This window comes from Trichophyton verrucosum (genome assembly GCF_000151505.1).
Source record: "Trichophyton verrucosum HKI 0517 chromosome Unknown contig00324_1.f1.exp, whole genome shotgun sequence".
Lineage (NCBI taxonomy): Eukaryota > Fungi > Ascomycota > Eurotiomycetes > Onygenales > Arthrodermataceae > Trichophyton > Trichophyton verrucosum.
Genome location: NW_003315429.1, coordinates 4,878 through 23,021, shown reverse-complemented (window position 1 = coordinate 23,021; position 18,144 = coordinate 4,878). Strand labels below are relative to the sequence as shown.

General features: G+C 47.6%; 8 protein-coding genes across 8 annotated transcripts; 5 read left to right on the top strand and 3 right to left on the bottom strand.

Moving 5' to 3' along the window:
* Window positions 1–26: 26 nt before the first annotated feature.
* On the top strand, window positions 27–1,538 carry TRV_04090 (FAD-binding oxidoreductase, putative; the record flags this gene model as incomplete). The annotated part of the gene is made up of 3 exons (XM_003021713.1): window positions 27–886; window positions 944–1,158; window positions 1,216–1,538. 3 exons carry the CDS (start codon window positions 27–29, stop codon window positions 1,536–1,538), a joined length of 1,398 nt encoding a protein of 465 aa, XP_003021759.1.
* A 3,264-nt stretch (window positions 1,539–4,802) lies between these two features.
* On the top strand, window positions 4,803–5,131 carry TRV_04089 (uncharacterized protein; the record flags this gene model as incomplete). The annotated part of the gene is made up of 2 exons (XM_003021712.1): window positions 4,803–4,884; window positions 4,950–5,131. The coding sequence occupies 2 exons, from the start codon at window positions 4,803–4,805 to the stop codon at window positions 5,129–5,131; spliced, it is 264 nt and encodes an 87-aa protein (XP_003021758.1).
* A 268-nt stretch (window positions 5,132–5,399) lies between these two features.
* On the top strand, window positions 5,400–6,196 carry TRV_04088 (uncharacterized protein; the record flags this gene model as incomplete). Its single annotated transcript, XM_003021711.1, has 2 exons — window positions 5,400–5,524; window positions 5,590–6,196. 2 exons carry the CDS (start codon window positions 5,400–5,402, stop codon window positions 6,194–6,196), a joined length of 732 nt encoding a protein of 243 aa, XP_003021757.1.
* Window positions 6,197–6,999: 803 nt separating this feature from the next.
* On the bottom strand, window positions 7,000–8,397 carry TRV_04087 (uncharacterized protein; the record flags this gene model as incomplete). The annotated part of the gene is made up of 3 exons (XM_003021710.1): window positions 7,000–7,183; window positions 7,240–8,099; window positions 8,170–8,397. The coding sequence occupies 3 exons, from the start codon at window positions 8,395–8,397 to the stop codon at window positions 7,000–7,002; spliced, it is 1,272 nt and encodes a 423-aa protein (XP_003021756.1).
* A 1,959-nt stretch (window positions 8,398–10,356) lies between these two features.
* TRV_04086 (uncharacterized protein) lies at window positions 10,357–11,396 on the bottom strand (the record flags this gene model as incomplete). Its single annotated transcript, XM_003021709.1, has 3 exons — window positions 10,357–10,749; window positions 10,792–10,969; window positions 11,029–11,396. 3 exons carry the CDS (start codon window positions 11,394–11,396, stop codon window positions 10,357–10,359), a joined length of 939 nt encoding a protein of 312 aa, XP_003021755.1.
* A 480-nt stretch (window positions 11,397–11,876) lies between these two features.
* TRV_04085 (uncharacterized protein) lies at window positions 11,877–12,663 on the top strand (the record flags this gene model as incomplete). Its single annotated transcript, XM_003021708.1, has 3 exons — window positions 11,877–11,944; window positions 12,056–12,262; window positions 12,366–12,663. The coding sequence occupies 3 exons, from the start codon at window positions 11,877–11,879 to the stop codon at window positions 12,661–12,663; spliced, it is 573 nt and encodes a 190-aa protein (XP_003021754.1).
* Window positions 12,664–13,955: 1,292 nt separating this feature from the next.
* On the top strand, window positions 13,956–15,618 carry TRV_04084 (uncharacterized protein; the record flags this gene model as incomplete). The annotated part of the gene is made up of 2 exons (XM_003021707.1): window positions 13,956–15,181; window positions 15,249–15,618. 2 exons carry the CDS (start codon window positions 13,956–13,958, stop codon window positions 15,616–15,618), a joined length of 1,596 nt encoding a protein of 531 aa, XP_003021753.1.
* An 857-nt stretch (window positions 15,619–16,475) lies between these two features.
* On the bottom strand, window positions 16,476–17,243 carry TRV_04083 (uncharacterized protein; the record flags this gene model as incomplete). Its single annotated transcript, XM_003021706.1, has 1 exon — window positions 16,476–17,243. One exon carries the CDS (start codon window positions 17,241–17,243, stop codon window positions 16,476–16,478), a length of 768 nt encoding a protein of 255 aa, XP_003021752.1.
* Window positions 17,244–18,144: the final 901 nt, after the last annotated feature.

Here is an 18,144-nt window from a genome sequence, read left to right as displayed (position 1 = left end):
GTCAGTTTCTGTTATTGTGGCGTTGAATGTCTGGTCTTACGTTTGAAATAGCTGCAACCGCCGTTCTTGATCCCGCATGCATATTCGCACCTAGCTCTACCGAAGATGTCTCTCGTGCAGTCATGCTTTTCTCTCAGAATGGATGCAAGTTCTCTATCAAAGGCGGTGGTCACTCGAACATCCCCGGAGCGGCTAGTATTGATGACGGTGTGATGATGGTCATGTCTCAGATGAAGACAGCAGAGATACACCCAGAAGAAGGGTATATCCACGTCGGTGCAGGTGTGTTGTTAAAGGATATTTATTCTACTCTTGACCCCCATAATTTGTCTGCAGTGATAGGCCGCTACGGTGAAATTGGCCTTGGACTAGCAGTAGGAGCTGGTATTTCCTACTTTTCCAACCGTGATGGCCTTGCTGTGGATAATATGCGTAATTACGAAGTCGTTCTCGCCGACGGAAAAGTGGTTAATGCTAATCTAAGGGAGAACAAAGATCTCTTCTGGGCCCTCAAGGGTGGGAATAACAACTTCGGTGTCGTTACTCACTTTGATTTCAACACAGTTGCCACCCCAGGATCTACATATGGTGGCCTCATTCATTACCCTGAATCGTCTCTTGACAAAGTAGATGACCTGGTATATGATTACCATACTCGCCAGGCCGTGGAAGGCCTTTTTACTCATGCTATGCCTCAGTGGGTGTATAACGGGTCAACGAACGACACCTACAATCTTACCCCTGTGATCTATAACGACAATGTGGAAGAGCTGCCTCCAATCATGAAGCCGTGGTTGGACGTCCCTCATACCTCTTCTACACTTGCACCTCGAACTTATGAAAACTTGTCTATATATTTAAACGAAGGCTTCGGCGATGGATTGATGTAGGTCAAGTATGCCTAATATATTCGAAGAGGAGGCTAAAATTGCGCGTGATTTAGACAAGAGCAGCGAGTATTCACTGTCTACGCAGATAAAAAGTTTTACAAAGACGTGCTTTACAAGTTTCGCGAGTGGCTTCAGAACTTCCAAGATGTCCCCGGTTTCCTAGGGGCCCATCTTAACATGCCTATCACCCCACGACAAGTCCACCAAGGTCGGCTTAAGGGAGGGAATGCACTTGGCCTGGAAGGTGCGGCAAATCGTACTTTAGGTGGTGAGTTGGAGAGATGTAACCCGCTTAGTGTGAGTAATCTAACTTATATCTGCTTAGTCCTCTTTTTCGGGATAACTTTCGAAGACCCGCAATACAAAGAGCATATCTTACCAGAGCACGACAGGTTCGTTCAGTCAATGATCGAGCTAGCTAGGGAAAGAGGGGTGCTATATCCATATATGTATGCCCCATCCTACCTAACCCCCAATCCAGCTTACTGGCTCTACCCACCATACCATATATACCCCGGGCCCGTCCCTGACAGCTACTATATGATGCATGGTACATGGCAAAAGTTTGCTAATATTAGACTATCTGCACAGTATGCTCACATACTGTGGCTACAACCAAGCTGCCATCGCCAGCTATGGCCCAAATAATGTGGATCGGCTCTGGCAAGTCCAGCGCAAGTATGACCCCAAGGCTGTGTTTCAGCGTCTTGTACCCGGGGGCCAAAAGCTGCCTCCCCAGGAACAACAGGGGCATTAGATGCTGCTCGAGCTGCTTACGTGGGTCTGGCCCGTCACTTTATCACTGCTTAATCCTCCGTTTCGCCATCGAGTTACTCATCCGGCCTGTCAGTTACTTAACCAACTATCATGAGTAACCGACCTACTAATCGGATCCTGCGGCTTTGATAGGGCAAGTCATGTGTGGTTCTGAGTAACACCCGCGCGTGTCCCTCCCTTTTCATTATGTCTCTGTCTCGGAAGATGTTTATGACGATGGGCTGTTGTTTCATCCAGAGGCCACTGTGTTATTCTTGCTCGTTCACCTTCAACTATGGCCATCATAGCATGTAGCCTTATCCGTAGTATCATATCGAGCTCATCGTCAGTCACGCCCGACTCCCTACATCCCAGTAGACTCCCTAATCCACTGGTTCATTGCTCTTCTTTACTTGACTCGTGAGACCTTCTCGTCTTCTTCATGCTGTGATGTAGTTAACAATAAACAATCGCGCGTATAGACTTTCCGCACGTCCGTTCGCGCTCAAAGAAAGTTAAGTTTAGTTTCCCGCGAAACGCAAAAAACTCAAACAACTTCGCCTGGGCCAACTTCATCTTGTCTTTTTTTGCTGGTGCTTTCACCGTAACCCATCGCCTTCATCTCGTAAATCTCGACACGATGCGCCTAGCTCTCTTGCTGCCTGCTCGGGGCTCATGTTGATTAACGGACTGGCATGGCCATGGCGTGTTTCATCCTTCCACACGGCCCAGATGGCCCCCTCAGGCTGTGTTTGTGCCGCCGCTGCTGCTATGACTCTTGCTGCTGCTATTCCTGAGGGCTTCTCCCCTGCCACTCAGCCTCATAATTGCCAGCCAGTATTATCACAGGAAGAGAAAAGGTCTCCTCCGCGGATCGAGGCCCTCGGTTGAGGGCGGCAGAGACTGGAGGCAGCAAGAATGGATTCGTATCAGCTGCATTTGCTCGCTCCTATTCGCCTGCGGGCTGCATTAAAAGCTCGAGGGGAGAGAATCCACGCCATGTCGGCTGCATAGAATAGTTACGGTTAGCAGGGCCGCGCTTTGCTGGGATGCGATGCATAGCTCGAGCAGTTATTCGTGGGCCCCAATTCTTTCTAAAATGACTGCTGCATATCACGCTGCTCATTCGATGGCTCGTTGGCAGGACTGGAGCATGCGTGGGGACTTTCGTTCCCCCCTGCACTGCCAGAGGAGGGGCGAGGGCGAGGGCGAGGGATGCCCTGGAAATTTCGCTTGAGAAAACAGCTGGACCGGAAATGGAAAACACTTCAACTCCCGTTTCTGGGTCCTTAACGGCGCTATGCGCTTGTGATAGCGGGAGGTTGGCCATAACTCCTTGCCCTCCAATACGCAGCAACTATTCAGTGACTACGGAGCACTACGGCTGCTGCTGTTGCCGCGGCGTAGTTGGTGGACGAAGAGGAGAGGAAAAATTTTCCTTCTCAACAGTTCCGATCCATGCATTCTTGTCCAACCGTGTAGCCTGGCACCCTGGGTGTCGGGATTACGCTGTAAGACGGCGAAACAGATTGGTGGGCGGCCACACAGCAGCAATATGTCGAGCTCGCATATATTTACCTAGCCAGTGAACGGGGTTCTCCTTTCTGCCTGCTGCAGCCTGTTCAGACTGCCCAGCTTTTTTATCAATTGTCAGGCTTGCGACACCCTGTGACTAACCTGCATACATGATTAGCATTTCGACATGCGTGTTGTCCAGAATATCGGTTCGAGGCGTTGCAGCAGTCAAGGGGGTAGCCAGGGTCTCCTTAACACAGAACTCATTTTTCTATCGCTCTCTTTCTCTCACCCAGGCGGAGTATATATCCGGGTACTGAATCTCGTGTGTTGATATTTATAGCAGTCACACCATCATCATGCCATGCATGATGATGAGTTTATGGGGGGTTAAGTCCAGGGGATTAACCTGGAATTAGCCCCCTATATTAAGCGCAGTTACTAATTGCGCAAAGTCCTTGGCGCCATGAATGTTTTTACCAAGAAGCCAACCAGAGGTTTATTATGGGGGAGGGGAGACATTGCTCTTGATCACCGAGAGACGGCAGACGAAAACTAGACTGACCAGGGCATGAGGAAGCTGAGCCCATCACAGGCTACCATGTACTAAGGCACAAACCATGTCTGTGCCTTCGAGCTACTAGTTCGGGGTCTTGACAGCATGAGCCTATTGTTTCTCAGCAGTGGGAAAAGCCATGGGATATGCCGATTGGATGCTCAACGTGCGAGCAGCAGAAGCCCTCGGTCGATAGCTTCTCACTCTGCATTTAGTTGGCGTGTTGGCGTCCCATTCTCGTGTTTGACTGCCATGATTACTTATAGTTATGTGAGCAACATTTTCATTGAAATGTGCCACAAGGGGAGCAGCGAAGGTGCTACAAAAATACAGAGGCGTACTCCGTATGAGACTTCAAACCAGAAAAAGGGTTCTCACCTGCGGCTGCCCATGGCTAGAGACTGCCACGACCGTTACATCGGTAACTTTCCAGCCCACCGGGGTCCCTACAATGCTTGGTCTATCCCCAGGCTGTGGGCTGTGCGACGACCTGCACTCAATTGACCCCTGCGACTATATGCATTCAGTATGCTATAACTATACACCCGCGCCGCCCCAGTGGGATCCACAGCTACCACACTTTGTGTGAAATCAGCCTGTCGAACACGGTGCATTCTGAGATGCTCGCTTCTCTCATAGGATGTGAAGGCGTAGCCAGCGACATGCAATATCCAACTAAGGCGCTAAGTCCGAAGAGGCGCCGGGGTAACGTAGATTTAGTTAAGTTACCTACGCTGCCACATTTATCGCATAATGGGGGCCTGAATTATGTGTCATGCGATGCTACCTCTGTGGAATGGGGCATCTGCCTGTCTGGCAAGGGGAGGAGAATAGGCCCCCCTTGATAAGCAGAAACACCCTGCAGATCTGCAGCTGGGAATAGTGCAGCTAATTATGAATCTTGAAGGGTGTTTTGGACAACGATTGACTTCTGCAATCTCGAGGTTTCTGGCAAGATATATAAAGCATAAAGTCCAGAGAGTTTCGGTGGATTTCAATACTTCCGATCGACCAACCTTCTACCCATCAAAGTTTACCTCGGAAAAGCCAGTCACACTATCTCATTTCCATCTACCTTTCTTACAATGGAGTCTGTTCGTCGAATTAACCGATGGACTCAGGAAGAGGACTCAATCCTCATCCAGAAACTCTACGAGCAACAGACCTGTACGTCTCACCTATCTGCCCCCTTTTCCGATATCCCGTGCCTGACATCGTTATGTATTTACTAGATGACCTTGCTGGCGCAGCTACTGATTGGCAAAAGATTGCCGCCGGCCTCCCTGGCCGGTCGAACAAAGACTGCCGGAAACGATGGTTCAATGTCCTCAGCGGGGGCCTACGAAAAGGTGCTTGGTCACCTGAAGAAGATTCGTACCTGAGGGATGCCGTGCGGATCGAGGGAAAGTCGTAAGTGTCTGAATTCAGTTGAAGAACATCATATTTGTTGGAAAAGAACTAACAGGAAGTCACAGATGGATGCGTGTTGCCCAGCATGTCCCCCAACGCACTGCAGACCGTATGTTTTATCATGATAACATTCATAAGAAACAATTCAGAATCTAATTGTGTGTTAGAATGTGCAAAACGGTGGCAGCATTTCCTGGATCCTACCCTCGATCGCTCTGAGTGGACATCAGAAGAGGTAGGGCAACTATACACCGACTGTAATGCAAAGCACCATGCTGATATATACGGTATTTCAGAATGAACGTCTACTCCGCGCAGTGCAGCAACACGGCCGTCGTTGGCTGGATATCCGTAACCAATACCTCCCTCTGCGATCTCCAAATGCCCTGAAGAACCAGTAAGTGCCAATGCATTATCATTCCCTAGATCTACTTTATTATATCCTAACTAACTGCAATATAGATATTCAATTCTTATGCGCCGCCATGAAAGGAATCTTGCAGCTGTGGGAAAGAAGACCCAGAACGTAATGGACATCCCTCCGAGCTATCATTCAACCTCAATGAGCACACCAAAAAACCCCAGTAGCCGTACTGGGTCAAAAAAATCTCGCAAAACTCACTGCGGGTCTGAGACCTATATTAAAGCAGAACCAGATGACGATTTTATGGACTCGTTTTATGGAGAACCTGAGTTCAAGCCCACCACGGACTATGGCTTTGTTGGAAAAGGGGTCACGACGCCTGACCCAATTGCCAGTCCATACGCTGGATTCCTCAAACAAGAAGAGGTATCACTGACTGAATACGACACACCATTTTATACTTCGAGCCTCGGACCACAGTACGAAGCCAGCGCTATTCAGATACCCCACATGGATGCCAGTATCCCAAGAAATACCACTGAAGACATGTGGATGGCATATCCCACATCGCCAAGCTCAACAGCACCTAGCGATGGTGATCTCGGCGGTCTCCCTCACAGAGATCAATGGGGCTACAGCGTGACAGGCATACCACTGCAAGACCAAAATGCACTTGCGACATACGCATACAGCGGTTACCATTGAAACCCTGCCTAACTCGACAGAATGATATCAGCACGGCGTATTTCCTGGCATTATGCAGCATTAAATACTGCTGGGCCTTAAGTCCACCTACCCTCGTACCACTCCCTTGGCCTGTCAGCTGGCTTTTCAGGCTCCATCTCCCAGCTCCTTGTTCTTTTTTTACCCTGACGGGCCCTGTTGCATCTTCAGATTGTATAATGTTTTTCATTTGTTATATCTCTGTTTTCATTTCTCATTGCACTATGCTTAACGGTTATGATTGATGGCTAATTTGAGTTATTCGAAAAGTTATGACTAGATAAGATGAAATTTCTCTTTAATCATATATTCGTTTTCCAATAGGCTTGGGTTAAGCGTTCAGTCTTGGTTCAACGTAGTTGTTAATTGGCCTAGTCTTAGGGAGCTAAATGAAATTTAGAATTATACACAGCGAGGATTCTTTTCAAATCCCTTGTCTTCGTGGATGCGGCTCAATTTCACTCCTAGCAAGGGGACGAAGTTCTCATACATTCCTTCCAGGCTGTTTAACGAGAAAAAAGTTGGCTAATTACCCTGCGTTATATAAATCATGACCAGTTATACCAGACCTCAAAGAGAAGAGCGTCCAGGGGCCCCCAGGCTGACCAAATACTTCCTGACAACCGGGCTGTTTATTTATAGTATTATGCTTTTGCGCCCAGTTGACACACCCGGAAAAGACGACGCTTCTTAATTGATTATAGCCTCACAGAGAAAGTTAAAAATAGTAGACTATAACTAACTACTCCAGACAAAATCTCTGCATCTTGATAATAAAATTTTATCTACCCTGCGATATGGCCGTTACCTGACCATTCAGCAGTAATTATAGCTGTTGTCGGGCTTTCAGGAATCCGTTTGATCGTTATGAGTGTAAATCCAGTACTTGCATTTGAAAAAAGCTGCCTCCAGTCGTCCTCATCACGCTCTCTAGAGTTGAACAGAGAAAGCATTATAGCATCCATAGACCTAAGAAACCGAATTAGGGCCATTCTAGCGACGGAAAGGGGGAACAAAATTCTTACCGAACCTGCATTTCCTGCAATAACGTCATGGTACCTGGACCTGGTAGAAGGTGGTCCTGGATGACGACCATGGCCCCCTTTTTCAGAGATGGGACTAGGTTCCGTAGTATTTTGACACAATACGAATCCTGCCAGTCATGAAGGACGAACCGCAGAAAATAGACATCTGCATTCTTGACCGGCTGTACGGAGAACATGTCGTGCGGCATGAACTGGATTCTGTCCTCCACATCTTGCCAATTCCCAGCTGCAACACCTTCAATTACATTTGGGAGGTCCTGAACCACGAATACGAGATGTTGATATTTTCGCGCGAGGTGGATGCTAACATGGCCTCGGGAACCTCCAATATCGACAACTTTACCCCCCTGAGGCACATTAGCCCAGTCAAAATAGTTGCTCAGCGCATCCATACTGCTAGCTGAAGTTGAGCCCATTGCACGAGCAAACTGCTGAGCGCGGGCTGCATTCTTTGATAGAAAATCAAAGGTAGTCATAGAAGAATTAGCGAAGTCGTTGGCTAGGGCGTAGCCGGATACGCCTGCGTCTTCGCTCTGGTATGCCATGGCCTCAACGGCCCGACTATGTGCTGGCCAGCATTCTTGGAACGTAAGGCCCATCAAGTCCCGCGCTACCTGGCTCTCAGCGAGAAGTTTTGACGCTGCGGTGTGCGCTGCATAGCCCTTCTGAGGTTCTGAAAAGACGCGGTGATGTACTGCTGTGTAGCGAACGATACGTTGGATATCATGTTCAAGGATGTTGCATTTGGCTGCTAGATCAGCAAAGGAGATTGTTGCGTCAATAGGAACCTTTGAAGCTATGTCGAAGTTATAGACAGCAGCCAAGGGTGCGAAATTTGACTGTAGATTGGAGTTAGTTCTAATATCGGTGGGAATCTTGTTCTGATGAGATAATTGAATATGTACTAACCTCTGGCAGAAGAAGTTTCATAGGCCCTTCGAGGAGCTGCCGAAGTTCAATAGTAGCCTCGAGAACTTCGTTCTTTACTCTCACCATATCTTCTTGTGTGACAGCCTCAACGGGACTGCCTGGATTGAACGACGGTGTGGGAAGACCGTTATCACCAAGATGTGCATCTATGGCGGTTATTCCAGAGCTGATAAGCTGGGCAAGCTGGACGATCCGAGACTTAGACATTACGAATGGAAGCTAATCTGTGTCAGTAGGTAGTCGAACACAACTAATTGTTGATTATTGATTATGCTAGGAGTCGTTGACGGCCTGGAAATTTATACCCAATACTACCAGAGGAGGCTTTCCCCGCTCCGTAAAAAGTCTTTTCACAATGACTCATTGCTATTAAGCAGGGGATAGGAATGTCTTTGTTAAGTAAAGGTTAACTATAGTTGACCGATTAGCGACTTTGTTGGCTGCTAACTTAGAAGTTGGTTTAACAAGTTGACTAGCAGAGCCATGCTCCAGGCTTGATGGGTTCGGAACCACGTTTACTCAGTAGCATTAAAACAGACTTAGCTAGTTATTTTTAAGTGAATTTATTATTGACCGGCTTAAATGGTCATCCTGCTACGAGGATCAGGCTATTACGACCCATCAGGGACCTCAAAAGAATCTCCCGACTCACCATAGTGGGAGTTGGGCCCATAATGGCGCACGAGCTCTTCTAGCGGCTTCGAGTCTCTACAATATCTGGTCTCTAGGCCGCCATCAATCACCCTGACAGCTGTTCCCATGGTAGGGCCTGGCTGTAGGCTAACACTCTCTAGTGTTCCATCCGCAAAACACAGGATAGACTATATAAGTAAGTATTTTCGTGTATCTGAAAGGATGTTAAAGTGTGATGGGATCCATACCGAACGTAAATAGTCAAAGCAATGGGGCCAGTGTGCGTCGTCTCTCCAGCCAACTCCAATATCTACTCCTTCCCGAGCTTGCTGCAAAGTATGACGCATCTTAGCGAGGCAATGCAACTGATGGTACCTGCGTGTGGATTAATATATAACTTGAAAAAGCAGAGCAAAATAGCACGACTTACATGCTAATACTCTTTAACGTAGTGTTCCCCTTCCCATCTGGAAGCCTGATATTTCCTGTTGCCATGTGAACGTGATCTTGCCAAAGATAGTCCATTGATTTATCCAAGGTCATGTATCGCGTATCTCTATAATATTTTCTTGTGATCAAATTTCCTTGATTCCAGGCCTCCGCTGGGTGTGGGTATCGTGGTATTGTCATCGTAGCCTCCGCTGGTTCACAGACCAAGCTGGTATCTCTTTTAACGTATGTCACAACCACTATAAGTGTAAAAGTACAGACGGTCATCACAAATGAGTACCATTTCCATATTGGGCTCTCGTTCGATAGCCATCGTGGTTTCGATCGCTGTCGTGCTCTTCTTGGCGCGAAATTGTGTGGCTCAGGTGCGAGGGGAGCATCTTCTAAGTCTGAAAGGGATGCGCGAGAGATCTCAATCTCTGTGTTATTGGTGCCCTTTTCCGTGTTCATTCTGTTTTACGCTGAAGAGGTGATCTGTAGAGGATGATTGACAGAGGGGTGTTCCCTTAAACACAACATATCTTATCTATCGGGTATTCGGAACGGAGTTAGCAGGTAACCATTTCCCCGCACTTTTTGATCCGAATTATCCGTTTCCAGGCATTCATTCTGGTAGCTTTCCTGGTAGCCCAAGATGTACCAACTGATTGTGATTCTGTCCAACTGCACGATGCTTACTCTGAATCCTTTGATATGTAATTACTTGTTTTAATATGGGCCAGCTGTACGGGTTGGCCGGCTATTATCAGACAGATGTAGCGTAACTCACTAACCTCCACAGTGCAGGGGTTGGCCGATCAAACTGCAGTAACGCTTTACCAACAATTTGCCCATGGTTTGTGTTGGATAACTTGCATCAAGACACTGATACATATATGTACCTTAAAGTTAGCTCATTAAATCAAGTGGCGCGCCAAGCAATCCCAGCGCCCTGGAACAAACACGGGACGGAAGCGGGACGGTATCCACCCGCAAACTCTTTTTTACTATCAAACACAGACAGTATCTTCTTGCCAAACTCCAATATATTAACTACTGCACAGAGCATGTATGTTGGCAATCAGAACTTATACGGAGTATACATTATGCATCTGGACCGTCCCATACGGCTCCATGCTTCCAGTTACCCCTCCTTTCGCCTTCCACAACCCCGTCAGTTCCGTCATCGCAATGCCCGAAGTGCGCTCCAAAAGGGAAAGTGTCTGGGTCTGCATCCCGCGGAGTATCCATGTAGCAGGCAGAGTGGTCCGTAGCAAATTGTCTCAGGGCATCCCAGTCCTTGCATTTGCGATACTGTTCGTCTCCTGCAGTATCGTCACCATAGAGATACAGTGGTGTAGAATCAGCTTTACAAATGACATATTGGCGTAGAGTATCGATACAGTGGGCAGAGTGTGGCGGATTGAACGTATATTTATCAGCTCTGTTGATCGCCTCCCAAAAGGTACGGCGTATAACTGCCTGAACTGGAGTCAGCTGTTGATGTTAATCATTTTAGCAGTGTAAATGTAGCCTCACAACGCAATGCAGAAGATGGTATGCCTCCAAAAGATAAACGTTTTTGCTGTCATCTGAAGGCAAATGCATACTGTCAGGCCAGTGTCGTTCCTTGGCCCATTTGCGGTCCACAGCAATGAACCCGTGGGCTGTATTCATTGAGTCCCAAGCAGCATCGGTTTCTGTGAAATTCTTATCACTGTACTCTGTCCACCAGTTGAAGCGGGTGAATTTGGACGGTAGAGTGTCGATACGTGCTTTGCAGAGAGGTTAGCTTTGAATAATGAACATATTAGTCTGGTCAGATTTTCTGGTATATCTGAGCGCATACCCCATGAATTTGGCGTATGAATTGGCTCGGCTGCTTCGATTCGACTAGTAAGGTGTTGTGTGGAAAAGAGAGCGGCAAATGTAGTCAGATTTGTGATAAGGAGAAGCAATATAACAGAGAATCTCCAGAACCGACCAGAATTTGCGTTGTGTGGAATTGTCCTTAAATATAACGGAATCTTGTCTTCGACTTCGCACTCGTCACCAGGTGAAGAAGTTCCATTCTGGAGAGATGTATACTCTTCTCCTCGATTCAAATAGGGTATTTTTGCAGACATCAACTTGAAACTAAACATATTCACAAAGATCTGCTCAATGATGGAGAGATAAAATATTGAAGAGATAATTTTCGTATCAAACGATTCTTTGAGTTCCTGGGTTGTTGAATCTCATGTCTACCCAAAGGCAATAAAATAGTGAGAATGAGCATCTTCGGACATATCTGTCCCGTCAAATTGCGTGGGTTACCGTGAAGTTGCATTGCAGCCTCGCAAGCAACTAATGCATGTCTGCAGCGGGGCGTAAGGGCATGAGTCTTTTCTTTTTAGCAAGGGATATATGACACCATGGATACCGGCCTCCGACACTATCGCTTGCATATATGATGTTGTTATATTCCATATCCAGATAACCGATAGCACATTAAAGACCATAATCCCAGAATGAGGTGTTTCTGTCCTAGGTATAAAAATGCAGCTGCATAATTATGCAGACATATTCAAAATCCAGCTTGCTTTATAGCAGGGATTACGGCATGTAATTGGCATTCTGCCATCATGTGTCAATGGATAGACGAGAACAAATACGATGTCCAATTGAATCCTATGGAAAAACATGGAAGCAAGTATATTAGCATGTGAAGTTGACTTGAAAGATGTCTAACGGGGGTTTGATGCGAGAGTTGATAGATGTAACTATGTTGAATGGCGGATCATTGAAGGCAGCGTACCAGTAGAAATATCATAACTATAACAACAGCCCCCGATAGCCATCACCAGAATCTGAAGTTCTTTCGATTCGCAGTTCCTCAAATTATTCGAGAACATACAACAGTTATTCTGCTCACATCTACCTTTCTAACCACTGCCAGCATGAAGCTTTCTCTGGTCGTTGCCTGTGCACTGGCAAGCATTGCCATTGCTGCCCCTATTACTGGCGGCTAGTATTTGTTCTTACCTGCTGTTTGAGCATTTGACTGATTGACCTAAAGAAAAAAGGGCACCGTCGTACCCCGAGCTTGCCTTGAATCCAACTCAGGTCACTAGTGCCGAAGGGGTTGACCTTGTGGCGCCTCGCATTGGCTATAAGGCGAAGCGCCGGTATCCAGAGCTCGCTGAGAACCCAACACAGGTTACCAGTGCTGAAGGAGTTGATCTTGTTGCTCCTCGCATTGGCTATAAGGCGAAACGACGGTACCCAGAGCTCGCCGAGAACCCGACTCAGGTCACCAGCGCTGAAGGGGTCGACTTAGTTGCTCCACGAATTGGTGCGTACTCCACTAATTATCTAGAGAGCAGCTGGCAGCAGCTAACTGTGTTTTTAAAGGGTATTGAAGTGACTTGAAGTGCCATACGGAGTGATCGAAGTGGACTTTTGGAACTTCGGCTGGTTGCGTTGAGAATGAATGCGATGCCCAGTAACAGCGGTGACTTCACTCGTTATGATTGGATTGTTAATTCTTATTAGTACCTCCTTGACAATCTCTAGCAAATGCAAAGCCTATACATAAAGTTATGGAGTTGTTCTCTCTCAAAACTGTTCTGTCGGATCTGTTGTCAACGCCCGTCCCTCTTTGACTCGGGTATTCGCAGCATATCCTGTATCCCAGCACCGATTGTTATCTTTGAAACGTCAGAACTAGGAATGCGGGGAGGTGGCAGCGGGTATGAGAACATCAGGGGTATTATCAAAATGATGGGCTGGATATCTGCATCATGTAGCCGGACGATTCGGATTGCGAGTAACAATATTGGCAAAGGATTGGCTACCCCCGGTTATGAGCCTGGCTATTATCCGGGCTTTCTCCGTTACTTAGAGTGCTACCTGGTACTCCGGTTATCAACTAGTTATGCACCTTGCTTGATGGGAGGGTCTAGACCTGGCAGACTGCCAACTAACTAGTACTTTACCAGAAAGTTTTGGCAAGATGCATGTACAGTTGCGCATATGCATTATGACGAGGTAACCAGGATCAAACTGGTCATTCGGGGTTATTGGATATGCATCCATTGCCATGGAGCTCTGAACGCAAAAATCATGACGGTGAGGATAGATGATGTGGTAGAAATCACCCAACTGGTTACAAACCTGTTTTTGACGCCTAAAACTGTGCCCAAGCCGTTCAACTTTGCATTACAAGAATGATCTTCGAGAGATGGTTATCCGTCCTGGCAGCATGTACACTTAGTACATTGGCACTAACAGATGATACATACCCAAGAACTCATCGAACTCATGATTTCTTTGCCTTGCATCTCAACATGTCCATTGTGTCTCCCGAAAAAGTCGCAACCCATCTCGGAGCACGGTACGAAGGCCAAATCGGAGAATTAACGGACCACCATAAATTTTCCGTGGTGAAGTCAAAAACTGGGCCAGTCGACGCAATTTCGGGGCCACTTGGTCACATCAACTGTACCAATGGCGTGCTTTGATCCCAGGTTTTAACCCCAGGGTTCCAGTTACGGCATAAACGGATCCCTCAACCGCCAGTGGCGCATCTCAATACCACAGGCTGGGTTGAGGATGCGGCCGCGGTTCGGACCCGAAGTAGGATCTCGTCGGCGCTGGGAATCACTGATCCATTGTTCAACTCACAGTGGCACTTGTTTAATACCGTTCAGCTTGAGCAAGACATGAACGTTACTGGTGCTTGGTTAGAAGGGGTGACAGGAAAAGGGACTGTCACTGCCGTCATCGATGATGGCTTGGACTTCCACAGCACCGACTTGAAAAAGAACTATTTCCCTGATGGGTCCTATAATTTTGTCGAGAATTCAAAGGAGCCTGACCCAAAACTTGTAAACCAAACTCATGGAACCAGATGCGCAGGAGAGATCGCTGCTGGAATAAATGGAATTTGTGGGCTTGGAATGGCATACGACGGAAAGATAGCAGGGATTCGACTGTTGTCTGGGCAAATAGATGAAAGTGACGAGGCTACTGCTATCAATTATCGATATCAATTGAACGATATCTACTCTTGCTCATGGGGTCCTCCTGACAATGGCAGGGTAATTGGAGGACCAGGAACACTGGTTAAGCGTGCCCTAGAAAACGGCGTGACAAATGGCAGACAGGGCAAAGGTTCGATTTTCGTTGTTTCTGCTGGTAATGGGGGATATCTCGACGATGACTGTAATTTCGATGGCTACGCAAACAGCATTTATACGATTGCAGTCGGCGCTATCGATCGGGAAGGGAACCATCCAGAATACTCTGAACCATGTTCTGCATTATCTGTTGTTGCATACGCGAGCGCTGGCTACCAAAGTGATGGAGCAGACAGTATCTATACGACAGATGTTGGGGTCGAAAACTGTGCTTCTGGCCATGGAGGCACGTCCGCAGCTGCGCCGTTGGTTGCCGGTGCCATTGCTTTTGCTCTAAGTGTAAGATCGGAGCTTACCTGGCGAGATATTCAATATCTTTTGTATACAACAGCAGTAGCCGTCAACGAGGAAGAAGATGACTGGCAGATGACGAAGCTTGGGAAACCATTCAGTCATAACTACGGGTATGGCAAGGTCGACTCATACAGCTTGGTCCAGATGGCTAGGAACTGGAAACTGGTGAAGCCCCAGGCATCGTATCACTCTCCATGGGTGAAAGTAAACAAGAACATTCCACAAGGGAAAAAAGGTCTCTCCAGTATTTTTGAAGTGAAACCACCGACAGTATCCGCATTTGAAAGACTAGAGCATGTCACTGTCACCACTCACGTCAACCATACTCGCCGGGGTGATCTTAGTATCGAGTTGCATAGCCCCGAAGGCGTAGTCAGCCGTTTAAGCACCACTCGACGTAACGATAATGAGACTTCGGGCTATGCGGGCTGGGCGTTTATGTCTGTTGCACATTGGTATGTTGCTTTCCGAGTACGCATTCAGCGTCGTAGAGCAGGGCTAGCTAACATTCACCGTTCCCAGGGGCGAAACCGGCATTGGCAACTGGACGATAGTGGTAAAAGATACCATAATAAATGATTTCTCTGGGACATTTTTGAGCTGGCAACTGAATCTCTGGGGAGAAGGCACTGATTCGCTGTCCAGCAGCAGTTCCGACAAAACTGATGAAGTCAACAATAACGAGACACCTATGCAAACGCCGGATACTGAAGATGTGGGGGTATCTTGGGACCTTTTGGTAGCATCCACAGGTCTTCAACGACTCAGTGGATGGGCCTCTCTCTCTGTGTCGGTTTCAGTCGTGGTCTGTGGCGCGGTTGGGACTTATCTTTTGTTTTGCAAGCTGTCTGGTCGTCATGCTGCCCCTATTATTGCCGATACTGATAGTTGAAATATATAATAACCACAAGCTTTGCAAGTCAGGCATTCATTTGCTAGGGCAGTCATTCAACCCTAGCCTTAAACAGCATCTTGCTTTCAGTGAAGCGATGCACTCCGTACTCTGCACGAAGAACACTTCAGCTCCGTTGCTTAATAACTAATAGTTATACGGAGTAGCGCGGACCCAAAAAATCATGATCCAAACTGCGTCGCGCCTTCAGAATCACGAGCAAGTGGATGTGTTCAGCTGGGCCCGAGTGGCGGGAGCTTTGTTAGCAACCCGGATGTCTCGGCTAGACTCTTCTTGGACTCTCAGGGTTGATGCAGAGACGGGATTTTTCGGTATGCCCTGCTTGGTGAGGTGAAAAGACCATATCGAGAGTTAAACTTAGCAACAGCAAGGGCCCTCCCACAAAGTGGGTTTTCAGGAGAAACAAGGACATCTTCCACCCACAGCCCAGGCTTCACCCCTGTAACCCCAGGGCCGAGAACATTTAATAAAGAACCAGCTAAGAGGTCAACTAGTTCGCCAAGATAGACCGCAGCAATTCACGATGGATAGTTAAAACTATAAACAGACAAGTTCTCAGGATTCAACCATCAAAGGATGGCCAGGGGCACTTTCATTGACTCCTCAGAAGGTGAAGAGACGAATGGTAGGACCATTCGTAGCTATGTACTGTGTTTTTGTACCAAGTTGTCGTATCAAACGATCCAGCTTAGATACATATTTTAACCAAAAACGCCAAAATGTCATGAACGAGTGAATGCCCAAACTATTTTATTGGTCGGGCAAGAAAGAGCAAAAATGACAACTACATACAAAACTCCTTTCCAAATATGAACAAAAAAGCCAGTTCAAAATCCTTAAGAAGCGTAGGCCTGGCCGACAGGGGTGAGTTGGCCACCCTTGACGAGGTCATCGGCCATGAAGTAGGAGTAACGAGCAACACCAGGGTTGCTGTCAAGCCATGGAAGAACCTGGTGCAAGAACTGAACCTGAGAGTTGTCGTCACCGTCTCCGCGGAATTCAGTGAGCCAGATCTTGTCGATGTTGTGTTTGTGGGCCAAGTCGATGGAATCGGTGATGTGCTTCTTGAAGGCGTCGACGTTCTGAGCAGAGTCGTACCAGTGGACGTTAAGGAAGTCGATGTTGCATTGTCCAGCACAGCCGTCGAGGAACTTGCCCAACCAGCTGAGGCCCATCTCGCCACCACCGTTAGAGACTGCAGGGGAACCGATAGAGGCTTTGCCAACGAAGGGTTTCATGTATTGCTTGTGTGCCTGGATAGCATCCTGAGGAGACATGTTTGCCTGGGAGGGGATATCAGGCTCGTTGAAGCTGAGGACATATTTGCAGCCGGTGGAGAGGATCGAAGGAGTGGATTTCGTCCAGTCGTTGAAGAACTTCTGTCCCCAGAGCATGGGGGCGTAGTCGATGCCATTACCAATGTTGTTGGAGTTGGAGCCCCAGTTGTAGGCCCAGGCGGAGGCGCGAGTTCCCTTGAAGGCAGCAACTGCCTGAGGATCGTTGTAGGCCATACCACGCTTGCCTCCATTGGCTCCCTGGACGGGAGCACCGATGACAGAGCTAGCCAATGCGGCAGCAACGAAAAGAGCGTTGAAGGAGACCATTTTCGTGATTTAAGGTTATAATCGACAGATGCTTGCGCAAGGAATTTCTAGCGGTGGATTGGTATGAATGAATGACTGTAAATGACAGCAAGGTAGGGATTGGCACGCTTCGCGGAAGCGTAGTAAGGAATGACTGAGAGACTTGAAGGAGTGAAGTCTGGTATGTTAAAGAAAGTTGGGAGGTACAAGGAGAAGGAAAAGTCTGGGAGGGCGAATGAAGGAATATATACTCTCACATCCTGAGGGAGGTCACCCTTTTTCAGGTACCACCGCCAAAGTAAACTTTCTGCCCTGAATTTATTTTTCTCTCCTGCCAGGCTGTTATTGGATGGCACAGAGGGCGCCTATCGTGACATGGCTCGATAATGTAGGTGTGGAGCGTCAGAGGAGATGGAGCGCTCCTCTGACCGCATCTAGACCACTACACAGGGAGGCTTTTCACAAGAACGACTTGGCTGCCCCATAACTATTGTGGGCGTACCGCCAAAAAGTACGGAGTAATATGGAGTTGTCCTCTGTTCAGCGAGCCGAATCCACTGGTCTCGATCGCTCTAATCTAAGCCGGAAACGTTCTCCTGGAGGAACAGGTATATCTTTCCCCTCCTCACCCGACAAGCTGTCTGGAATGTTTCTGTGATAACCTGCAGCATGTTTGCATAACGTTTCACCAAACAAGTCGGGCTCTCGGAAATCCTGCTGGATCACTCGGAAAACCTGCGTGTCCAGCCTTGGGCCTTACCAGGAGACAGGTGGTCGTGGCACATTGGTACAAAAAGAAATGGGGGTAAAATCGATGGTCGATGCGACAGACATGTGGCATCACAGAGACAGGAGACTGGAAAGGGATAGAAATGCCTTTCTCATAACCGTAACGATCGCTTGTCTGAGGAGTCAAAAAAAA